Below are 19,736 nucleotides of genomic sequence, written 5' to 3' on the forward strand. Positions count from 1 at the left end.
GGATTCATGTTGATGTATGGCAAAACCAATACAATATTGTAATTAGCCTCCAGTTAAAATAAATTTAAATTAAAAAAATAAAGTGTAAATGGACTGGCTGCGCTCCTCTCCTAGGGGCACTCACAATGGGGGTCACTGCCTCCTCCTCATGCCCACTCTGCTTGCCCACACTGGCCTTTTTGTCTTGTGATGCCAAGCCCGTCCCTGCCGTGGGCTTTCACATTTGCTCTTCCTTCTGTCCATGAGTGATCTTCCCCCACAATTTTGTTTAGCTTGTTTCTTATCTTTCAGGGCTCTCAGCTCAGAGGTTTTCCTTGACATCCAAGCTAAAAATCCTTCCTCTGTACTGTGCCACTCTCCTTTGAAAGTGTAACAGCATCACCACCATCAGGAATGACCTTACTCAGCTTGCCTATTGCTTGTTTACCCATCCTGGGATCAACCTGACTGGTCTTACCCGCTACTGTAGTTCTAGCATCCAGAAGTCCATATGTGGGGGGCGGGGGGTGGTGGCACAGAAGGTATGTTTTCCAAGTTTATGGAAACAAATCATAGTCTCTCCCTCTCTGGAGGAAATCTAGCTAGAACTCCATCCACCCCTTCTTACTAACATGTACTCTGGCAGAGTGGTGACCCACTATGGAGCCTCATGAAGGGTAATCTATTTTTCATCCCTAAATAAACTTACCTTTTTTTCTCTCTGGGTGGTCCCATGTTTCCATGAAATGAGTTCATAAAAGAAAAAGGCCCTGAGGAACTTAGAAGACTGTCCAAAAAGGGCAAGGAAGAGGAAGAGAAGGTTCGGGAAGACATTGTAAAACATAAAGGCTTTTGGTCAGTGACAGCAAGCATAGCAGGGTAAGGAGAAGTCGGAAGTGAGTGAAGCCTGTGGACATCTGACTGTGAGAACTGAAGCTGACTGGTAACACCCAAGCCTCGATGTTTCTTTGCTGGAGAGAACAGTAAACCTACCAGAACATTCAGACACATGGGGTGAGGCTGTTTTAAAATAACCCATACTGTATAGTTCCAAAAATGGGATTCTGCCTTAATTAGAGACACCCGGACTCCTTGGCCTCTACCAGACCAGGTCTGCGAAAACATAAATAAAAACAAATAAGGATTCGAGTGACCTCACCAGTAAAGACCATTCACTCGTAGGTAAGTGGATGAATAGTAATTAACCTGTTTAGAAGTCATCTATGTTTTAGGGTAGGCTTTGCTATGATGCCTTATCTGAGTGACTCCTTTAAAAAATTAGCTTATGTGAAACAATCTTGTGTGTATCTAAGAGACATAAGGCTGGTAGAATCTTGCTGCTTCTGATGAATTAAAAAACACACGCATTTGTTCTGTTACCTACAAATGAGCACTTTATTATCAAACAGTTCAGCATCAGAACAAGGTTTCTAACTCCAAAAGAGGTTTCTTCACATGGTATCATGTTGTGAAATACACGTTAGGAGCCTGACACTGCAGCCTACATCCTGTTTCAGTTTCTCATTCGCAGTTGGGTAACTTGGTCTAAAAAGTATAAATTTACCTCGTTCTTGCTAGTGCTGCCCATGAAATATAAGTATTAGTTCCTTTTTGGCTGCTACTTTTATAATCACACTGTGCCAAGTTAAAAGACCTGTTTTGTGGTGACATAAAAGTCAACTACAAGAGAAAACCATTTTTACTTACAGAGGCAAATCTCTTAACACAAAAGTAAAAGGACATTATGCAATTACGTAAGGCAAATGAGCCCAGGAATCACACTCACTCAAAGATAGTATTTCATACTCAATAATTTCATATGAGAAATTAAGGACTCAGAGTAAAACACAGAATTACAATTAGCCCTTGGGTCTTCAACAATTTAATTGCCAAGGCCTTTTGTGAATTCTAATTAACGCTCTAAATTAGCCACTATTCCTCAGAAAAATGTACCATAAAAATAGGAACCTCAGTTGTTTTAAATCTGTTTTGCCTGAGTTATTCCTTCATCCAGTGTCCCATAAATAAAACGCTGTTCGGGCATGATTAAACTTGATAATAAGCTGAGTGCCTACTATACGCAAGGCAGCGCGCTGGATGCTGAAAGTGCCAGTGCCAGCGTTCCTGGTCACGCTTGTCCGTGTGGCACCAGCCTGTTGAATATGGAAATTTGGCCAGAATAGCATACACTTAGAGCCCTGTACCAAAAGTCTCCAACTTAAGTGACTCGTAAGAGGAAATGGTAAATATAGTAAGACATTTCAATTTTTTCCCCTTGAGCTTAGTCCCATCTGAACAGAGCACTTAATGCCTTCTCTTGTAGACTGGATTTCAGAAGGTGGGGAAGACTCACCACCATCCCCTTGTTTTGACAGAACATTTTCAGCCCAAATGTAGCTCATCATCAACACTATTAAGGAGAAGTTATTCTCTGGCTGTTGCACGGAGAGTGGAAACACTAGAAATTCTTTCCTGCAGGTGAGGGTCAGTTTTTAAAGGCTCCAACTCTGCTTGCTTTGCTGATAAAGTTCTTCAAGAGATCATGGTCCATTTCTGCGAAGCCCGAAGTCTGTGTTACTACAGTCAAATGGTTTATGCAAAACCGGAAGCAGAATTCTTCCAAGTCCTAGGGACGACAACAGAAACGTTTTAGCAAATTCGCATATCCTGACGCAATGCAACACAGCACAAAAATTCCTAAAACACACAGGTGAGGAAAGAGGATTTGATGGCCAACAGAGAAATGCTGGGACAGCAGTACCTAAAGAACAGCTATAAAACTCTACAGCTGGTAAGAGTCTATGCTTGGAAAAATGTAAGTAACAGGAAAGCATTCAAATTCATCCACAGTAACCAATGCAAAAAATGAGACTTTTTCTTCCCAGAGATAGGCACCAGTGTGTACTGTTCATTCCTCTTTCACTATTTATTCAGAGTACAACACTCTTTTTTGTTTGTGTAATATTTCTTTATTGTGTGAATGCATAGAGTAAATTGATTAAGAGATTTTATGTTGAGCCCAACACTCCTCTTTTATATTCTTCTGGGGCTTAAATAGTTCTACCTGTAAAGAATTTGTGAGGAAAGCGTATGCCATGAAAGAGTCATCTGGGGAACTGCTGCTCTGAAGTCATGAACAGACCACTGCTCTTTCTCCTTCACAAGAAGACAAGGCTGGGATGGTTAGGCGTCATCGGATCACACAGAGCTTCAGTGGTCTGAAGTGGGAAAGTGCTTGGAAGAAATCACAACTTTCTGCTGAGAGAAACTCCACAGATTGGTGATTTCTGGCTTACTGTAATGTACGCTAGGCCAAAAAAAAAACACAAAATAGTCCCATAGTGATTCCCTTGATTAGATCTGCAAACTTGAGACTCAGAAATCAGGTGGCTGGACACACTTCCGGCCCCAGAGAACTGAGAGCGAAAGGCAGGCCAGCCTGGAGACGCTGATGGCCTCGAGCCCAGGCTGCACGGCCCGCCACGTCTCCTTCACATCTGTGCTCCGCTCTGCTTCGTGAGCCCTCCCTTCCTTCCTTCAGATTTAAACCTTCAGATTTCATCTCAGTCTGGCCTCCTCCCACTGCCCTTCCCTAACTTACTTTTTTATATCACTATCACCACCTAACAACGCATATTATATTAGTTTATCTATTGCCTCACCACCAGAAAGTGCCATAAGAGCAGAGACTTTGGTCTGTTTTGTTCACTTCTTGGACCCTCAAGTGCCTAGAACGGTGTCAGACATTTAATGGGCACTCAGTGGATATCTGCTGAGCCAGTGCATAAACACTGCTGATTTTAAAATATGGAGACAATAGAGAATTGTGGTAGAACGTGTGCTTTTGAAATTGGTCCAATCTGGATTGCATTTCACCTTTAAAATTATTATTAATAGCTTACTAAGAATTTAATCTCTCAGATTCAAGCTCCCTCACTTGTAAATTAGAATAATAATAATACCTATATTCTTAATGGGTTCTTTTGAGAATTAAGCACGATATGAACTGTGCTTCGAACAATCCCTGGCTTGTATTAATGTATTAAGTATAGTCAAGCATGAGGAATAATTTGCTGAAAATGTCCATTTCTTTTTTTGTCCATTTCTTGCTTACTAGAGTCAGCAAGTAAGAATACTAGTCACATCAAATGCACTGTTCTTTATAAAAACTTTTATGTGACATATGCACTGAGTCAATTTTATTTGTGGTCTGTCGTACTAATTTAGGGCACAACAGTTAGTCAGTCTACCTCTAAAGGCAAAGTTGGACGTTCATTAAACAAACATTTAGCGAGCACCTACTATGTGTCGGGCACTATCCTACGCACTAGGGGTCTGGCAGAACAAAGTCCTTGCCATTCCTCAAGGAGCTTGCTTTCTAGAAAACAAAGGGCTGGATGGTAAGCATTCAAATAATTCACATAAATAGGAAACGTGAAGAAGTCTTGCAAATTAAGCCTAGTTCAGAGGGAAGCAGTATGTGCCTGCCATCTCATGATTTGACGCAGTCCAGAAGAGTCTAGTATTATCGCCGTGACTGTAACAAACTCTTGAAACCAAGCACATAGCTACTATTTGGCCATGAAGCATTCTGCATGTTGTAAGTGCCCAGTGTATTATTACCTTGATGAAAGACAAATATTTACTATGCTTTTAAATGTCCATGCTTCAAGGCAGGGAAGTTTTTGGTTTTTTTTTTTTAATGTTAAGTGAAAAAAATCTAGTATTTAGAGATATACACATAACCTAGGGGAAAAATCAGAAGGAGCTGTATGAAATGTTTGTGTCCTCTGGTTGATGAGGCATTTCCTTCCTCATACTTTTTGTATTTTCTGAATTTTCTTTAATAAGCATATTATTACTTATATAAGCAGAAAAGAAGTTATAAGCTTTTTTCTGCTCACTGCTAAAATGTCCCTGTTCTTTGACAAAGGAAAGGATATCCTTAAGGAAATCGACTCCAAGGAGTCTGGCCTGTTTCCTCAAGATTTAACTCTAAGACAAGTTTTATTTATTATCAAAACAATACATGGTCACTATAGAAAATTCAGGAAAAACTAGCAAATATAACAAAATGAAAATCATCTACAATCCCACCAATTCAAAGATAACCACTGACTATATTTTTCAGTCTTTTATTCTATGTAGATAATAAATTTTGGTCTTTTTCAATTTAGCTATTTATACTTAAAATTTTAAAATATTTTTATTCAACAAATATACTTATTAAAAAACAGGACCATAGTTTTTCAGTCAGTGATATATCTTGAATGGTATTAACATTGTTGTTGTTCAGTTCAGTTCAGTCCCTCAGTCGTGTCTGACTCTGCGACCCCAAGGACTGCAGCACGCCAGGCCTCCCTGTCCTCACCAACTCCCGGAGTTCACTCAGACTCATGTCCATTGAGTCGGTAATGCCATCCAACTGTCTCATCCTCTGTTGTCCCCTACTCCTCCTGCCTTCAATCTTTCCCAGCATCAGGGTCTTTTCAAATGAGTCAGCTCTTTGCATCAGGTGGCTAAAGTATTGGAGTTTCAGCTTCAACATCAGTCCTTCCAATGAACACCCAGGACTGATCTCCTTTAGGATGGACTGGTTGAATCTCCCTGCAGTCCAAGGGACTCAAGAGTCTTCTCCAACACCACAGTTCAAAAGCATCAATTCTTTGGCGCTCAGCTTTCTTTATAGTCCAACTCTCACATCTGTACACGACTACTGGAAAAATCATAGCCTTGACTAGACAGATCTTTGTTGGCAAAGTAATATCTCTGCTTTTCAATATGCTATCTAGGTTGGTCATAACTTTTCTTCCAAGGAGTAAGCGTCTTTTAATTTCATGGCTGCAATCACCATCTGCAGTGATTTTGGAGCCCCCCAAAATAAAGTCTGCCACTGTTTCCACTGTTTCTCCATCTATTTGCCATGAAGTGATGGGACCAGATGCCATGATCTCAGTTTTATGAATGTTGAGCTTTAAGCCAACTTTTTCACTCTCCTCTTCACTTTCATCAAGAGGCTCTTTAGTTCTTCACTTTCTGCCATAAGGGTAGTGTCATCTGCATATCTGAGGTTGTTGTTCAGTTGCTAAGTTGTGTCCAACTCTTTGTGACCCCAAAGACTATACCATTTTTTAAACAATTTTCTCCTACCTTTATGCTGTGTTTATGGTGTTGGAGAAGGCTCTTTTGGACTGCAAGGAGATCAATCCTAAAGGAAATCAGTCCTGAATATTCATTGGAAGGACTGATGCTGAAGCTGAAGCTCCAACCCTTTGGCCACCTGATGCGAAGACTTGACTTATTGGAAAAGACCCTGATGCTGGGAAAGATTGAAGGCAGGAGGAGAAGGGGATGACAGAGGATGAGATGGTTGGATGGCAACCCCGACTTGATGGACATGAGTTTGAGTAACTCTGGGAGTTGGTGATGAACAGGGAGGCCTGGCATGCTGCAGTCCATGGGGTTGCAAAGAGTCAGAAACAACTGAGCAACTGAACTGAGAACTGATATATTTATGCTGAATTTTTTAAATTTTTTAAAATTATAAACAACACTGCAGGAAATGTCTTTGAAGCTAAATCTTTGAATCCATGATTACTTAAGATAACTTTCTACAAGTGAATTCCTTAAAGAATTAAATTTTTAAAGCTTTTATTACATATTATACCAAACCGTCCCAACTGATTACACTAATTTGCATTGTCCTCAGCAATTTAGGAGAATACCCATTATCCTGAGCCTGTACTATTTCTAAAAATAGATTTCCCTATTGACAACTGAAAAATTATACTTTATTTTCATTCTTAGTTTTCATTTGTTCATAAATCCATTTGGTCCATTTTTTTCCATCAAACTGCTCATATTATCATTTAAAGAATTATACATTAACTATGGCAGAAAGTGAAGAGGAACTAAAAAGCCTCTTGATGAAAGTGAAAGAGGAGAGTGAAAAAGTTGGCTTAAAGTTCAACATTCAAAAACTAAGATCATGGCATCTGGTCCCATCACTTCTTGGGAAATAGATGGGGAAACAGTGGAAATAGTGTCAGACTTTACTTTTTTGGGCTCCAAAATCACTGCAGATGGTGATTGCAGCCATGAAATTAAAAGATGCTTACTTCTTGGAAGGAAAGTTATGACCAACCTAGATAGCATATTCAAAAGCAGAGATATTACTTTGCCAACAAAGGTCCATCTAGTCAAGGCTATGTTTTTTCCAGTGGTCATGTATGGGTGTGAGAGTTGGACCGTGAAGAAAACAGCACCGAAGAATTGATGCTTTTGAACTGTGGTGTTGGAGAAGACTCTTGCGAGGCCCTTGGACTACAAGGAGATCCAATCCGTCCATCCTAAAGGAGATCAGTCCTGGGTGTTCATTGGAAGGACTGATGTTGAAGCTGAAACTCCAATAGTTTGGCCACCTGATGCAAAGAGTTGAGTCACTGGAAAAGACCCTGATGCTGGGAGGGACTGGGGGCAGGAGGAGAAGGGGACGAGAGAGGATGAGATGGCTGGATGACATCACCAACTTGATGCACATGATCTGGGTGAACTCCAGGAGTTGGTGATGGACAGGGAGGCCTGGCGTGCTGCGATTCATGGGGTCGCAGAGTCGGACATGACTGAGTGACTGAACTGAACTGATGGTAAACTTGCTTCACTGTTAAAGATATTTTTTCCAGTGTCATTTACTTTCTATTTGTGTGTGTGTGTGTGTGTGTGTAAACATTTTAATTTTTTGAGATCAGATCTATCAATCCTTTCCTTCATGGTTTCTGCCCTTGAGGTCCATCCTAACTTTATATAAAAATTCCCTTATATATTTTTTCTTTTAGTACTTTATTTAAATTAGATCTTTAAGCAGACTTTCAGTGCAAGGTGTGAAGTAGATAGCTGTTTCTTCCAGAAGGTGAGCTTGTTGAAAGGATGCTTTTCTTACCTGAGCTTCATACTTCACAGCAGCCGACAGCAGCGCGATGGCATTCTCCTCGCAGATTCCTTGCTTGATAGTTTGTTGGCAGAGTTTTTTCAAACGATTTTCTCTATAAAATGTAGCCAAATCAAGCAATCCTGGTAGAAAGAGATGTTTATTAGGGGAGTGATCTCAAGTATCCTGATTTAAACTCACTCAACCATCAGAGATTATTTTAAATACTGTGTTGGCCAGAACTTTCTGTTCAGATTTGTCTGTAACATTGTATGGAAAACCCCAAACGAACTTTTTGGCCAACCCAATATAATCCTCAGCGAAGGGGTGTGGGAATTGAAGCTTAGGCTGACTTACACACTCTGAGTGTGTGGCTCAATCTAAGAACACAGCTGCACTGAGCAAATGCAACACACAAATGAGTAGCTGTGGGGAAAGAAGCAGCAGGTGAAAACGGCTTGGGTCTTCTCCTCTGGTCATCCCTCCCCCTGAAGCATCAGCACCTTCTCCAGCAGCATTCACACGTGCTGTGAGAGCACCCAGCTTCTTCAAACACTTGCTCAGGTTTTCTTTTCCTTCAGAAGTTACTCTTCAGTCTTGTGGCTGGACCATTTTTCCTGACTTCTGAGTACTCGATTGCCCCAGAGTTCAATATTCAGACTCTTATTTTACCTATTTCCCTAAATGATCTCCAGCCTCACAGTTTTAATACTATCTGGTAAAAACCTGATGATTCTTGTTATATTATCTGTCATCTACTTTCAAATAATACAACATAGAATGATTTAGATGTTTAACTGCTGGAGAAGGAAATGGCAACCCACTCCAGTATTCTTGCCTGAAATCCCATGGACAGAGGAGCCTGGAGGACCACAGTCCACAGGGTCGCCAAGAGTTGTACACAACTGAGTGACTGAACATGCACACAAGGGATACTATGAAAAGCACTCTAATCAAGAATGGTCAGTCAGGGGATTTCCCTGGTGATCCAGTGCCTAAGGCTCCAAGCTTCGACTGCAGGGGGCAAGGGTCCAATTCCAAGTCAGGGAACTAAGATCCAACATGCTGCGCAATGCAGCCAAAAAAAAAAAAGAATGGTCAGTCAGTTAGTATTTGAAAGACCCTTGTCAAATGGCTTCAATTATGGTTATTTAAGTCTCCATTTGAGGATTTGTTAATTAGCATAAAGTATGTCACTGGTGAAGTGAGCGGCACTCGAGTTATGTCACTCAGCTAGAGATACTGTGAGAGTCCCCTCCACCCCTGCATGAATGGGACCCACGCCATGGGCTCAGCATCCTACACCCTGAGAAGAATGGAACACTTGCTAGGTCCAATTCAGTCCTGGTTGCCACCTGATCAAAAGCCAGCTGAATCCTGACTCGACTGTTGCCATGCTTACTTCAAGATAACCTTTTCATGGAAGGTACTGCATAGAGGGCCCAAAGGACACAGAGCCAGGATTTCTTCAACCGTACAGTAAGTTTTACACAATGTGGTAGATTTTAGTTGGAAACTTGCTTTCATTGTAACATGACAAATATTATCATAGAAGAAAGGCCTATGGCCCACTGGGGAAAACAAACTGAAATCTTTTGAAATCTTGAGAGCTGCGAATGACCTGATTGTTTCTAGTCAGTTCTCAACAACTCTCAGATTCACATCGACAGCTCCCCACACCCCAGGCACCAGACTCACATATGTGTGTGCTCACAGGTACTGGCTGGATCTGCCGCTCAGGAGGGCCCAGCTCTGCACCTGCTCCAGGCAGCCCCTCTCCACAGTGGCCAGTGAGCCACGTGCCCGCTCCTAGACCACACTTCGTGCACCCGGGACTCTGGCAAAGTGTGAAAGTGCTAGCCGCTCAGTCATGTCCGACTCTGCGCTCCTGTGGACTACAGCCCGCCAGGCTCCTCTGTCCATGGAATTCTTCAGGCAAGAACACTAGAGTGAGTAGCCATTTCCTGCTCCAGTGGATCTTCCTGACCCAGGGATCAAACCCGGGTCTCCTGCATTGCAAGTGGATTCTTTACCGTCTGAGCCCCCAGGGACCCTGGGACTCCCTGCCTAATCAGCCCTGAGGCCACACACGCAAGTGTTTCCTCCCCTTGACCCTGTCACCAAGGTACAGAACCCCAGTCCCAAGGGGTAGCCAGGGCGGGATGGACGGAGCGTGGAGATGCAGGCTGGGTGCCCGCACACCTCTTATGGTGCAGGAGGTAGCTGGTGGTGGGTAAACAAAGACGGCAGATCCCAAGCTGGAGGCCAGGGGCCTGACTTCCTGTGCAGTGGTGTCCTAGCATAGAACTCCAAGAGACCTACCACTCTAAATTCCAGATGAAATGCCACCCTGGCCTCTCAGTTCTTAATGAAGATGTATTTTTCAAGGTATGAGGATTTAACACATTTTATCTGATGCTTTTAGCTTGACACATAACTTAAAATTTTTAGATATGTGGTATGTAGGCCTCCTTTAGACTCTTGCCCAGGGGCCTATAGAAAACCTGCCACACAGATGTCTAAAAGGCAGCTCAAACTCCTTTGATTTTTCAAACTCCAGAGCAAAACCTGGTGCTCTCCACACTCAGGCCAAATACCCCATCCTTCTCTTTCCCTCACACCCCACAACCACCGCCAACAGATTCCGTCAGCTCGCTATGTAAGATGTGTCCAGACTCTGATCTCTTTCAGCACCTCCACGCTAGACCACCTTAACCCAGGGCACCACCACCTGACATCTCAACCATTACAGTTCCTCATCTTTTCACTCCTGGAGTCAAAGCTGCGGGTGCCTCCTCCCTCCATAAAATACACAAACCCATCCTCCTTTTCTCCCCAAATCCTAGACTATGTGGCCGAGCCATGGCCATCTAGAAGTGACCACTCCCTGCAACTTCCTATGCAGCTAATTAAGGCCTTGGTCATCTCTGGTCCCTGGTTTAAAAGAAGTGGGACTTCCTCTACAGACACCAGGGTCTGCCCTGGCACCTCGCCTCTGTCCCTTCCTCTGTCCCACTGTCTGCAGTGCAGATGTGGCCGTGGCCATGAATCCAGGGGCCACGCGTAAGGATGCCTTGCACTGTGTCCCTGGGTGACAGACAGAGAAACCACCTCGTTTAAGCCACTTCCTTTTTCCATTTTACTATTAAAGCAAAAACTAAATACACAACCCCCATTGTCAAAATTTTCCAAGGCTGTCTATCACATCAAGACTAAAACTCGAGCCCTTCACCGTGACCTCCAAGGCCGCATCTGGTCTTGGCCAGACCCAGCTGCCTGGCCTCAGTTACCGCCACTGCCCATCTCTCACTCTCTCCCCCTCCTCCTCTTCCAGGCGCTCTCCGTGCTCCTGTCTCAGACCGTCACACCATCTCTCGTTTAGCATGCTCTTCGCCTGGGTGTCTGCTTGCTTTCCCCCTGCTCTCTGCTCAGCACACTTCCTCACGGAGGCTTTCCCTGACCTGACTGACCACTTTGATTTCTTGTTACTGGCTGGCCTCCCGCCCCTGAGCACCAGCTCCACGGGGCAGGGTTTGGTCTGTCTCCCTCACAGGTGCCAAGGGGAGCGTGGCACACCGTGGGCCCTGGCCCTCCAGCACTGTGGGAGAAAGGAAGGAAAACTAGAAAACTTCAGAAATCAGACTTCTGTTCACCCAAGGAAAATTAAATGCTGATCTGGTAAAAAGTGTTACTGGCTTTACACATGTAAAATGAATACCGAATTTAAAAATTTGAGGGTTAAACTCTTTGGTTCCTTACAGAAGCAATTCTTTAATTCTTCTGTCCCACTGGCCAACGATACTGACAGCTGTAAGCTGAAAGTGAGTATGTGTCTCACCCTGTGCCCAAATGGATGCCGTGTTGCTTTCTTAACGTCAGTAGCCCTGAAGTGCCGTGAGGCGCTGGACCACGGCAATCCGTCCCAAAGAGACAGTCAGTTACGGAGGCCAGCAGGGCTTGTTACATGCATCTTACCATTTTTATAATGTAAATATCTTGAAGGCAGCAGGTTGTGGAAACTAAAAAGTTGTGTACGGTGTCTAGCAATTCAGGAGGAATGGCACCCACCCCACAGTGTCGACAGGTTGATAATTCACCCACCTCTCATTTTATCCATCAAGTCAACCTTTGTATGAGGTGGGAAGAAGGAAAGAGAGCTTGGGTTTAGCACACAAAAACAGAACTACTTTTGTGACTACCCTCATAGAGACTTCCTTTCAGGCTCTACACAAACCACCTTTTTGCCAAACTCTTGGTCAAGTCTGGTGGGAATTACCTACTGCCTCCTCGGGGGACAGGCTGATGCTGTCTGTGTACAGGTACTCCAGGAAGGCTCGGTAAACAGGATACGAAAATTCACTCATTTCTACAATATCATCCTCATTGTCTTCCAATGAAGAGCGAAAATGCTCACACCTGAAGGAAGAAAGATGTCAGGTCCTGGCTTCTGGGCAAGAGCCGATAACCTTCCCGAGGAGCACGTGCTCATAGTGGTTAAGAGGAAACAACTAGCATGCAGAGAGGAAAAACACACACCACACGCCTTCATGTCCTGGCCTGGGCCCCTCGCTTCCTCTGCTGGCCAGAAGTCTGCAAACAGTGGTTTATTGGAGGAGGCTGCAAATGCTAGCCTGCTGTGGGGCGGCCGCCTCTGTGGCCACAGATGGGTCCCTCCCACACCATGTCCACAGAGCAGCATTTATAGAAATCAGGTGGCTTTATTTTTAAAAATTCTGAGTAATTTTGTTTCTTCTCCTCCTGTTATGGGTTGAATTGAATCCCCAAATTGACAGACTGAAGTCCTAACCTCAGAATATAACCGTATTTGGAGAAGGGATCAAATTAAAAGGAGGTCATTAGGGTGGGCCCTAAACTGACATGACTGGTGTCCTTATAAAAAGGGGGGTTTTGACACAGGGAGAAAGCCACGTGAAGACTGGAGTTATGCTGCCATAAGGCAAGGAGGGCAAAAGAACTGGCAGCAAACCACCAGGTGGGACGGAGGAGGGAACAACCCAATTCATTCAACAAGATCTTGAATTTCTAGCCTCCAAAACCATAAGAGAATAAATTTCTGTTACTGAAACCAATCAGTCTACAGAACTTTGTTACAATAGCCCTAACAAACCACAACCTCCTCATTTTTATGAAGGTTTACGGACAACAGGAGAAGTGAGCAAACACTGCACAGCCTGGCCTCACTAAGAAGCGAACTTGAGACTGAAATACTATACTGTGTGTGATTCACTGCAGGAGGATCTGGATATCTGTTACATAACAACAAAATGAATTTCAAAATCATTAGGCTAGAACAAAGAAGACAGTCAGAGAAGAATACGTACTGTATCATTACATTTACATCAACTTCTAGAAAACGCTAACTAATCTATACTGACAGAAAGAAGACCAGGGCTTGCCCCAGGGCCAGGGCCTGAGGGATCTTTGAGGGGGGCGATGCCAACGTTCTGTATCCTGGTGTGGAATGGTGGTTTCCAGAGAATATACACATGTCAAAACGCCTCAGGCTGCACATTTTAAATGGATGCTCAAAAACTACCTATTAATAAAAGTGAATTTTTAAAAGTCTGCCTGTTAGTTTTACCCCAAACCTTGCTGCTCTTGTCTTTTTTCGAGGTCTAAACCTGTGGTATCCCACAGCTGACTAAGGAGAGTGACTCTCATGGGCTGCACTCAGCTCCTGGGCAGGGAGGTTCACTTAGGGCAAGCAGCCCCAACAAGGCTCAATAGATGTTCACCGCTGGCTGGATGGCTGCTCTCCGGTGCCAAGGTGGACAAGCTGTCTACAGAGTCTCTGAGGAAGCCAACTGTGCATGCCCTGCACCACACCCCACCCACTGCATACCACGGCTTCTGTGATTTCTTGTTTCACATATAATGTGTTTTCCCTGCTGTACTGTCTGCTCATAAGGGCGAAAAGAGCCTCACATTTTTTCAGAATCACTGAAGTGCCTGACATAGGTCTTTGCAACTAGAAAATAACAAACATATTTATTTCAATTCTCAAATGATGCCTTACCTGATTTTGAGAAGGACTTTATGCACATAAATGTACTTTCCATCCACCAGAAATTTCAGGTCTGCAGTGTTGGGGTTGTCAAATTCCCTCTTCAGGGACTCGGCCACTGTGAGGTGGTCGTCAGGTTCTAAGGGAATGACACCAGTGTTTTCCAATGAAAATGCAGGCCAAATATAGCATCACTTTGCTCACACTCATGAAAATACCAATTTCCCAAAATAACTGACCAACTAAGCAGTGTGCTTTTTTCCCTAAATACAGATTTCCCGCTGCTGCAATCGTTTTAAGAACCTCAGACACATCTGCTTGTAAATCTGGCAAAATAACTAAAGCCCCAACCACCTCACTAAATAAACATGTTGAAAGCTTGAGTAAATATACCCGCTAAAAATAAAAGCCACGGTTTCCCAGTCACATCAAAAAGCCATCCGAAGTTCTTTGAATTTTAGTATGAGATTTCTGATACTTTTAAGGAAAATGAATTGGTCTGGTGAGTTCTCTTTCATAGGAGCCTGTGAGAGGGAAGTGAATTGCCTGATACCACACTTAACAAAAGTCCACACTATTGAAAAACAACAGCACCAGAGTTTTCTTCCTAGCTCTCAGGCCATCACCCGACAGACAGCAGTCAGCTCACCCACAGACAGGAGGCGCCACGTGACGGCAGGCGTGGCGAAGCAGGCGAACACGTCATCGGTGGAGGAGAAGTGTGTGAGGTGCGGCAGGGTCACCGACTGGCCACGGCACTGGCCCCACATGTACACGTGGCCGCCCTGTGTCTTGGCAGCCGATGTGTGCGCTGAGTGGCAGGCTGCAATCTCTATAATTCTAGTTCACAAACACACACCAAGTAAACAGGAGAAGAAACAAGTCGATTTTTCCTTCCCTTAGCATTAACTGATTAAAAAAAAACAAACTCTTCATTAAGCCTAAACTTGTAAATTTTTAGGGACCAAACCATTATCTACATTTAAGCAATGTCTCATTTAAGCACTTATACATCATGAAGGTCTTCTTGTTACCACTTCTAGCCAGTAGGCCAATAAAAATATGCACCTATTTTGAAACTGAAGTACAAGCCAAGGGAACAGAGACTAAAAGACCAAAAAAAAAAAAAAGGTAATTTAATTTTTTCTTAAAACATTGCTTACGAAAGCAAATCAAAAAGATGAGGGGCATCTCCACCCAGGGTCAATAAACATTTTTATCAAAACTTCACCAATTTTAGGGTTCCATGGAGCATGCTATGGGGCACCCCAACTCACTCTGCACGCAGTAAGTGCAGTAGTTCTGACTCACTGAATGGTATCATCTAGAGCCCCAGAGAGCAGTTTTCTGGGACCAAACATTATGTTAGACCTGACGTCAGTAAGTTCATGGCTGACAGGCAGATAGTTCTCAGCACACTTCCTAATGGAAACCACTGTTTTGTTGACTTCAAACTAATTGTCTTCTCTAAGACCAAGCCACCACACAGACTTAAAATAGTATTTTACCCCAAGTGAGGTGGCATCTTGATTCTGCCTCGGGCAATGGTACCAGCATTCCCAGAACTTTAGGGTCATCTCTGACTTCTCCTCCCTCCTCACTTAGCACTTTCTTCAGAACATCCAGTTGGCAAAATGACAACAAATTCTTTCTTTGTAATATCTCCCACTTGTCAGAGCCTCATCAAGCACACCCTATACCCAGACCGGTCTCCCTGTCTTAGACTTTCTCTCTCTTCTGACCTAAATCGCACAGTGCTGTCAAGTTCATGATTCTCTTGAAAACCCATTCTCATGACTCCTTTCAAACCTGTCACTGACTTCCCACAAGACAAAAATCCAGACACATGTCCTTAAGGCCTCCTATAATTTGCCTACCATCTATGGCCAGCTTTTTGTCACATCATCTTTGCCCACATACCCTCTGTTTGAACAAACAGAAAGTACTCACTGCCTCTCAACGTCACTAGGCACAAAGTCCTCGGTCAGCAATGTTCTTTGGTGGACCTCTCTTTTCCCTGATAACGAACGTTCCATGAAAAATGTAACTGACTGGAACACAATCGTGAACTTGTGTGCTAACTACCCAACACCAGAAAACCAAAATAACTTCACTCCTACATTCACTTTGGAAATGCTTACCATGACCCTCCAAAAATGGGGAGCAGCCTCTGCCATTCATTCGAGGAGGCAGGATGCTGCTTCCACAGTCAGGGGTTAAAGATACAGAGAGGCTGGGAAGGCTGGCCCTCCCTGAGCATGGCTAGGGCGTTTACCTGGAGCACCCAGTGCCACTAGGGAAGTCGGGGGTGGGGTTTGGGCTTGGCTGACAGCACCAGCTGCTGCAGCAACGAGAAGGGAGAAAGTTTAAGGGAACCTTCAGGTCTGGGCTTGGGACTCCAGCACCTGCCAAAGTGCCCTGCCTTTGTCTGAGGTCATCTGTCCTTCGTCTGATTCATACCAAGAAGCAAACACGGAAGTTCAAATTGTCCAGTCATACATGCAGTGGACGATAAACTGAGCTAAGGTTTACTGTCAGGAGGTCTGGCATTGCTGTTGTTTAGTCGCTAAGTCGTGTCTGACACTTTTGTGACCCCACAGACTAGCGTGCCACGCTCCTCTGTCCATGGGATTTTCTAGGCAAGAATACTGGAGTAGGTTGCCATTTCCTTCTCCAGGGGAATCTTCCTGACCTAGGGATAAAACCCATGTCTCCTGCATTGGCAGGTGAATTCTTTACTGCTGAGCCACCAGGGAAGCCCAGGAGGTCTGGAGTACTGCATACTTTATTTTGTAGCCAGCCATTTTTACTGGAAAAAAAATTACTATATGTTGAAAATAAATGGATTTGGTGTCACCTCAATAAAACTAGATCCACCACAATGGCATGGCTTAATTGCTAAGAGGTACTAGAACTGAAACAGCAGAGAGTGAGAGAATGCAAAACACAAAACAGCCAAGAGCGAAAATAAGGTAATTTGTGAAGAAGAAGAATAACAGAGAAGAAATCATGACCATTACAAGATCCAGAGCAGTGCTTCTCAATTCTGGTCCTGTGAGGCCAACACACTACTAATTATTAACACCTCAAGAAGCTACAAATTAACAAAAATTCAAGGCAAAGTGAGTTTTAAAATCAATTTAACCCAAAATATGTTTTTTATGGAACTTTAAATGCTGGTAAATCAAAGTATTGAAAATTCAGAAAGACTGGGAATGACTAAGTTAAAGAGAATCATTTTAACTATTAAAATCACTTCTCTATGAACATAAAATGTTAGCATTCTTCATCACAAATAGGCTTCTGTGAAAACAAATTTTTTTAATCCGGTTTTTCTTGGGTTGTTATTTGAGCAAATAAACCACGTGGCCAGATTTTCACTTTCCGCTTCTGGGAACACGCAACCAAGACCTGATGATCCATCCCGGCCCAAGTTCAACCCTGTTCTTTCTAATTAGCTCAGCCTCCCCACAATGAGCCCCAAGAGTCAGGAGTTCCTGAAAGGTAAGTCATAATGTTCCTGCAAAGCTTCAGTCACTGAAAAGGGCGGGGAGGTGCAGAACAAGTCCTAGCAAACCTAGAGGTTCCTCCCTTGCAATATTCGTGTGACAGAGAGCCCACAAGCTCAAAATCACCGCACGAAATTCAAGCACAGGAAACTGAGAAAAGCAGGAACATCTCATTCAACACACTCATCCTTGATATTCTAGCCAAAATCATGTTTAGGTGGACAACATCAAGCATGGACGTGTTTAGCAATTTCTACTTTTACCTATATAATTTAAAAAAACAAATGTTTTTAAGTTGTGAAGATTTTTTAAAAAGAAAGGAACAGGTAACTCTCCAGTGCCAGGTATCTGGACACTCACGTAACTCCCATGCCTGCGTCTCCTCTCTCTGGCTTTCTCCCACTGAGTCGCCCTATATTCTGTCCGTCCCAGAGTGACTACAGTGAGAAGACCCGACACTCGCTCTGAGCCCATCAGGACCAGTGGCATGAGGTGGGGCAAATCGCAGGTGGGCACATGGCAGCCGATTCCATGAGTCCAAGGACAGAGGAGTGCAACTTTATATGAAGCGAGGAAGCATGAGGAAAATGGTAAAGCGCCATGCAGATATAGCTTGTTTTTCTATCCATGCTAACTCTGGCCCTGTCACACTTCTGTGCTGTGTTGTTTAAATACTAAATGTCCCAAGTGACTGGATTTGCTGCCTGAGGCACTTTTGTGATTATTCAAAGCCTCAAGACTGTCTCTTCTCCTTTTACTGAGTGGCTCTGAACTACCTCTAGGAGAAGTAAGAGTGACACTGCTGCTTGCATGTGCTGTGCCTGTCAGCACAGGACCTTCAGTATCTGCCCTCCTCCCCACTTCTTTTTTGTGCTTTTTTTTCCTGCTTGAATGGTTCACTGCAGCAACTGGAAACCAGCACCTGGTCCTGGGCAGGCATGGGGCAGGGGGAGATCCCGATCACCTCCTGTGGACCCCCTCACTGGTGTGATGCCAGGTATACTTCCGAGCTCAGCAGCAGACCCCCGCCAGTGGCCCTCTAAGGGCCCTCAGCCATCAGGCTGCAGGAGGCCGATGCAGATGCAGGACAGGGGTGCCTGCTGTGATCCCGGGGTGCCCGCACACATGGCCCTCGCCCCGTCTGCCTCCAGTCTCTGTCTCCCTGTGGTGTTTAGTCACTAAGTCTAGTTTGACTCTTTTTGCAACCCTTACCCACCAGGCTCCTCGTCCAGGGGACTGCCCAAGCAAGAATACTGGAGTGGCTTGCCATTTCCTTCTCCATCCTCCCCAGTTCTTAAGGAGTCTAGGGTCTTATGATAAGATCAGCAGGGGGCGGGGAGGGGGCAGGGAGGACAATACTCAAATGAAAATCAAGAGACTGAAAATGACTGGTTCTTCATTTTCACTGTTAAATATTCCAACAGAAATACAGAAAAGAACTGCATACAAATGCAAAATAACTTGTCCATATATTTAAAAATCAGATATTGCAGAAATTTATATGTACACTAAAAATGAAAATAGCAATATTGATTTCTACAATGATTTCAACCCTGGTTTAATAGAAAAGATGAAATGTTCGTGTTCCATGCTTCTGTGTCAAGAAATGAAGAGTGAAAAGGCAGTGATAAGGCCATGGTTGAGAAGTTCAAGAGACCTTCAAAAATAGTAGGATAATTTGGGGAAAAAACTCTGGGGTTATGCTAATCACTCATCACGACTTTGCAGTTCGATTCCTGGGTTGGTAGATCCTCTGTAAAAGGGATAGGCCACCCACTCCAGTATTCTTGGGCTTCCCGGGTGGCTCAGGTGGTAAAGAATCCACCTGCAATGCAGGAAACCTGGGTTTGATTCCTGGGTTGGAAAGATCCCCTGGAGCAGGGAACAGCTACCCACACTAGTTTTCTGGCCCAGAGAATTCCATGGACAGACAGGCCTGGCAGGCTACAGTCCCAGGGGGTTGCAAAGAGTCAGACACGACTGAGCAACTTTCACTTCAGTAACACAACCATGCACACAAGTGCACAAAACGAAGTTTTCATTTTAGAACCATTTCGCTCTTCCCCATAGTGAGAGCCTAGGAGCTGAGGTCATGAGAAACAGCCCTATCCTTTTCAACTGGCAAATCTGATAAGCAGCTGGGTGAATGGCATTATACTCCCATCGGAGGTACTTTCATCTTCCTAAATCTCAGAAGACAGACCTCAAATGTTATCAATTCCTTAGGAACGTGAAACAGAGAACAATGGGAATGGGGGGAAAGGAAATTTCTGAGTGAGAAGAATAATGCCAAAGA

General features: G+C 43.9%; 1 protein-coding gene across 16 annotated transcripts in view; it reads right to left on the reverse strand.

Moving 5' to 3' along the window:
• Positions 1-1,350: 1,350 nt before the first annotated feature.
• Positions 1,351-19,736, reverse strand: part of RCBTB2 (RCC1 and BTB domain containing protein 2) — a 42,613-nt gene continuing 24,227 nt past the window's right edge. For 10 of the 16 annotated variants that reach the window (XM_027557259.1, XM_027557250.1, XM_027557256.1 and 7 more), the window contains 5 exons: positions 14,581-14,771; positions 13,944-14,070; positions 12,183-12,322; positions 7,919-8,049; positions 1,351-2,605 (listed from right to left, as the gene is read on the reverse strand). In XM_027557259.1, the coding sequence (XP_027413060.1) occupies positions 2,465-2,605; positions 7,919-8,049; positions 12,183-12,322; positions 13,944-14,070; positions 14,581-14,771 (730 nt within the window). In that variant the 3' untranslated portion in view covers positions 1,351-2,464. The remainder of the gene's footprint in view (positions 2,606-7,918; positions 8,050-12,182; positions 12,323-13,943; positions 14,071-14,580; positions 14,772-19,736) is intronic. The other 6 variants (XM_027557255.1, XM_027557251.1, XM_027557252.1 and 3 more) reach the window with 2 other exon arrangements.

Source organism: Bos indicus x Bos taurus, chromosome 12 (assembly GCF_003369695.1).
Source record: "Bos indicus x Bos taurus breed Angus x Brahman F1 hybrid chromosome 12, Bos_hybrid_MaternalHap_v2.0, whole genome shotgun sequence".
NCBI classification, from domain to species: Eukaryota; Metazoa; Chordata; class Mammalia; order Artiodactyla; family Bovidae; genus Bos; species Bos indicus x Bos taurus.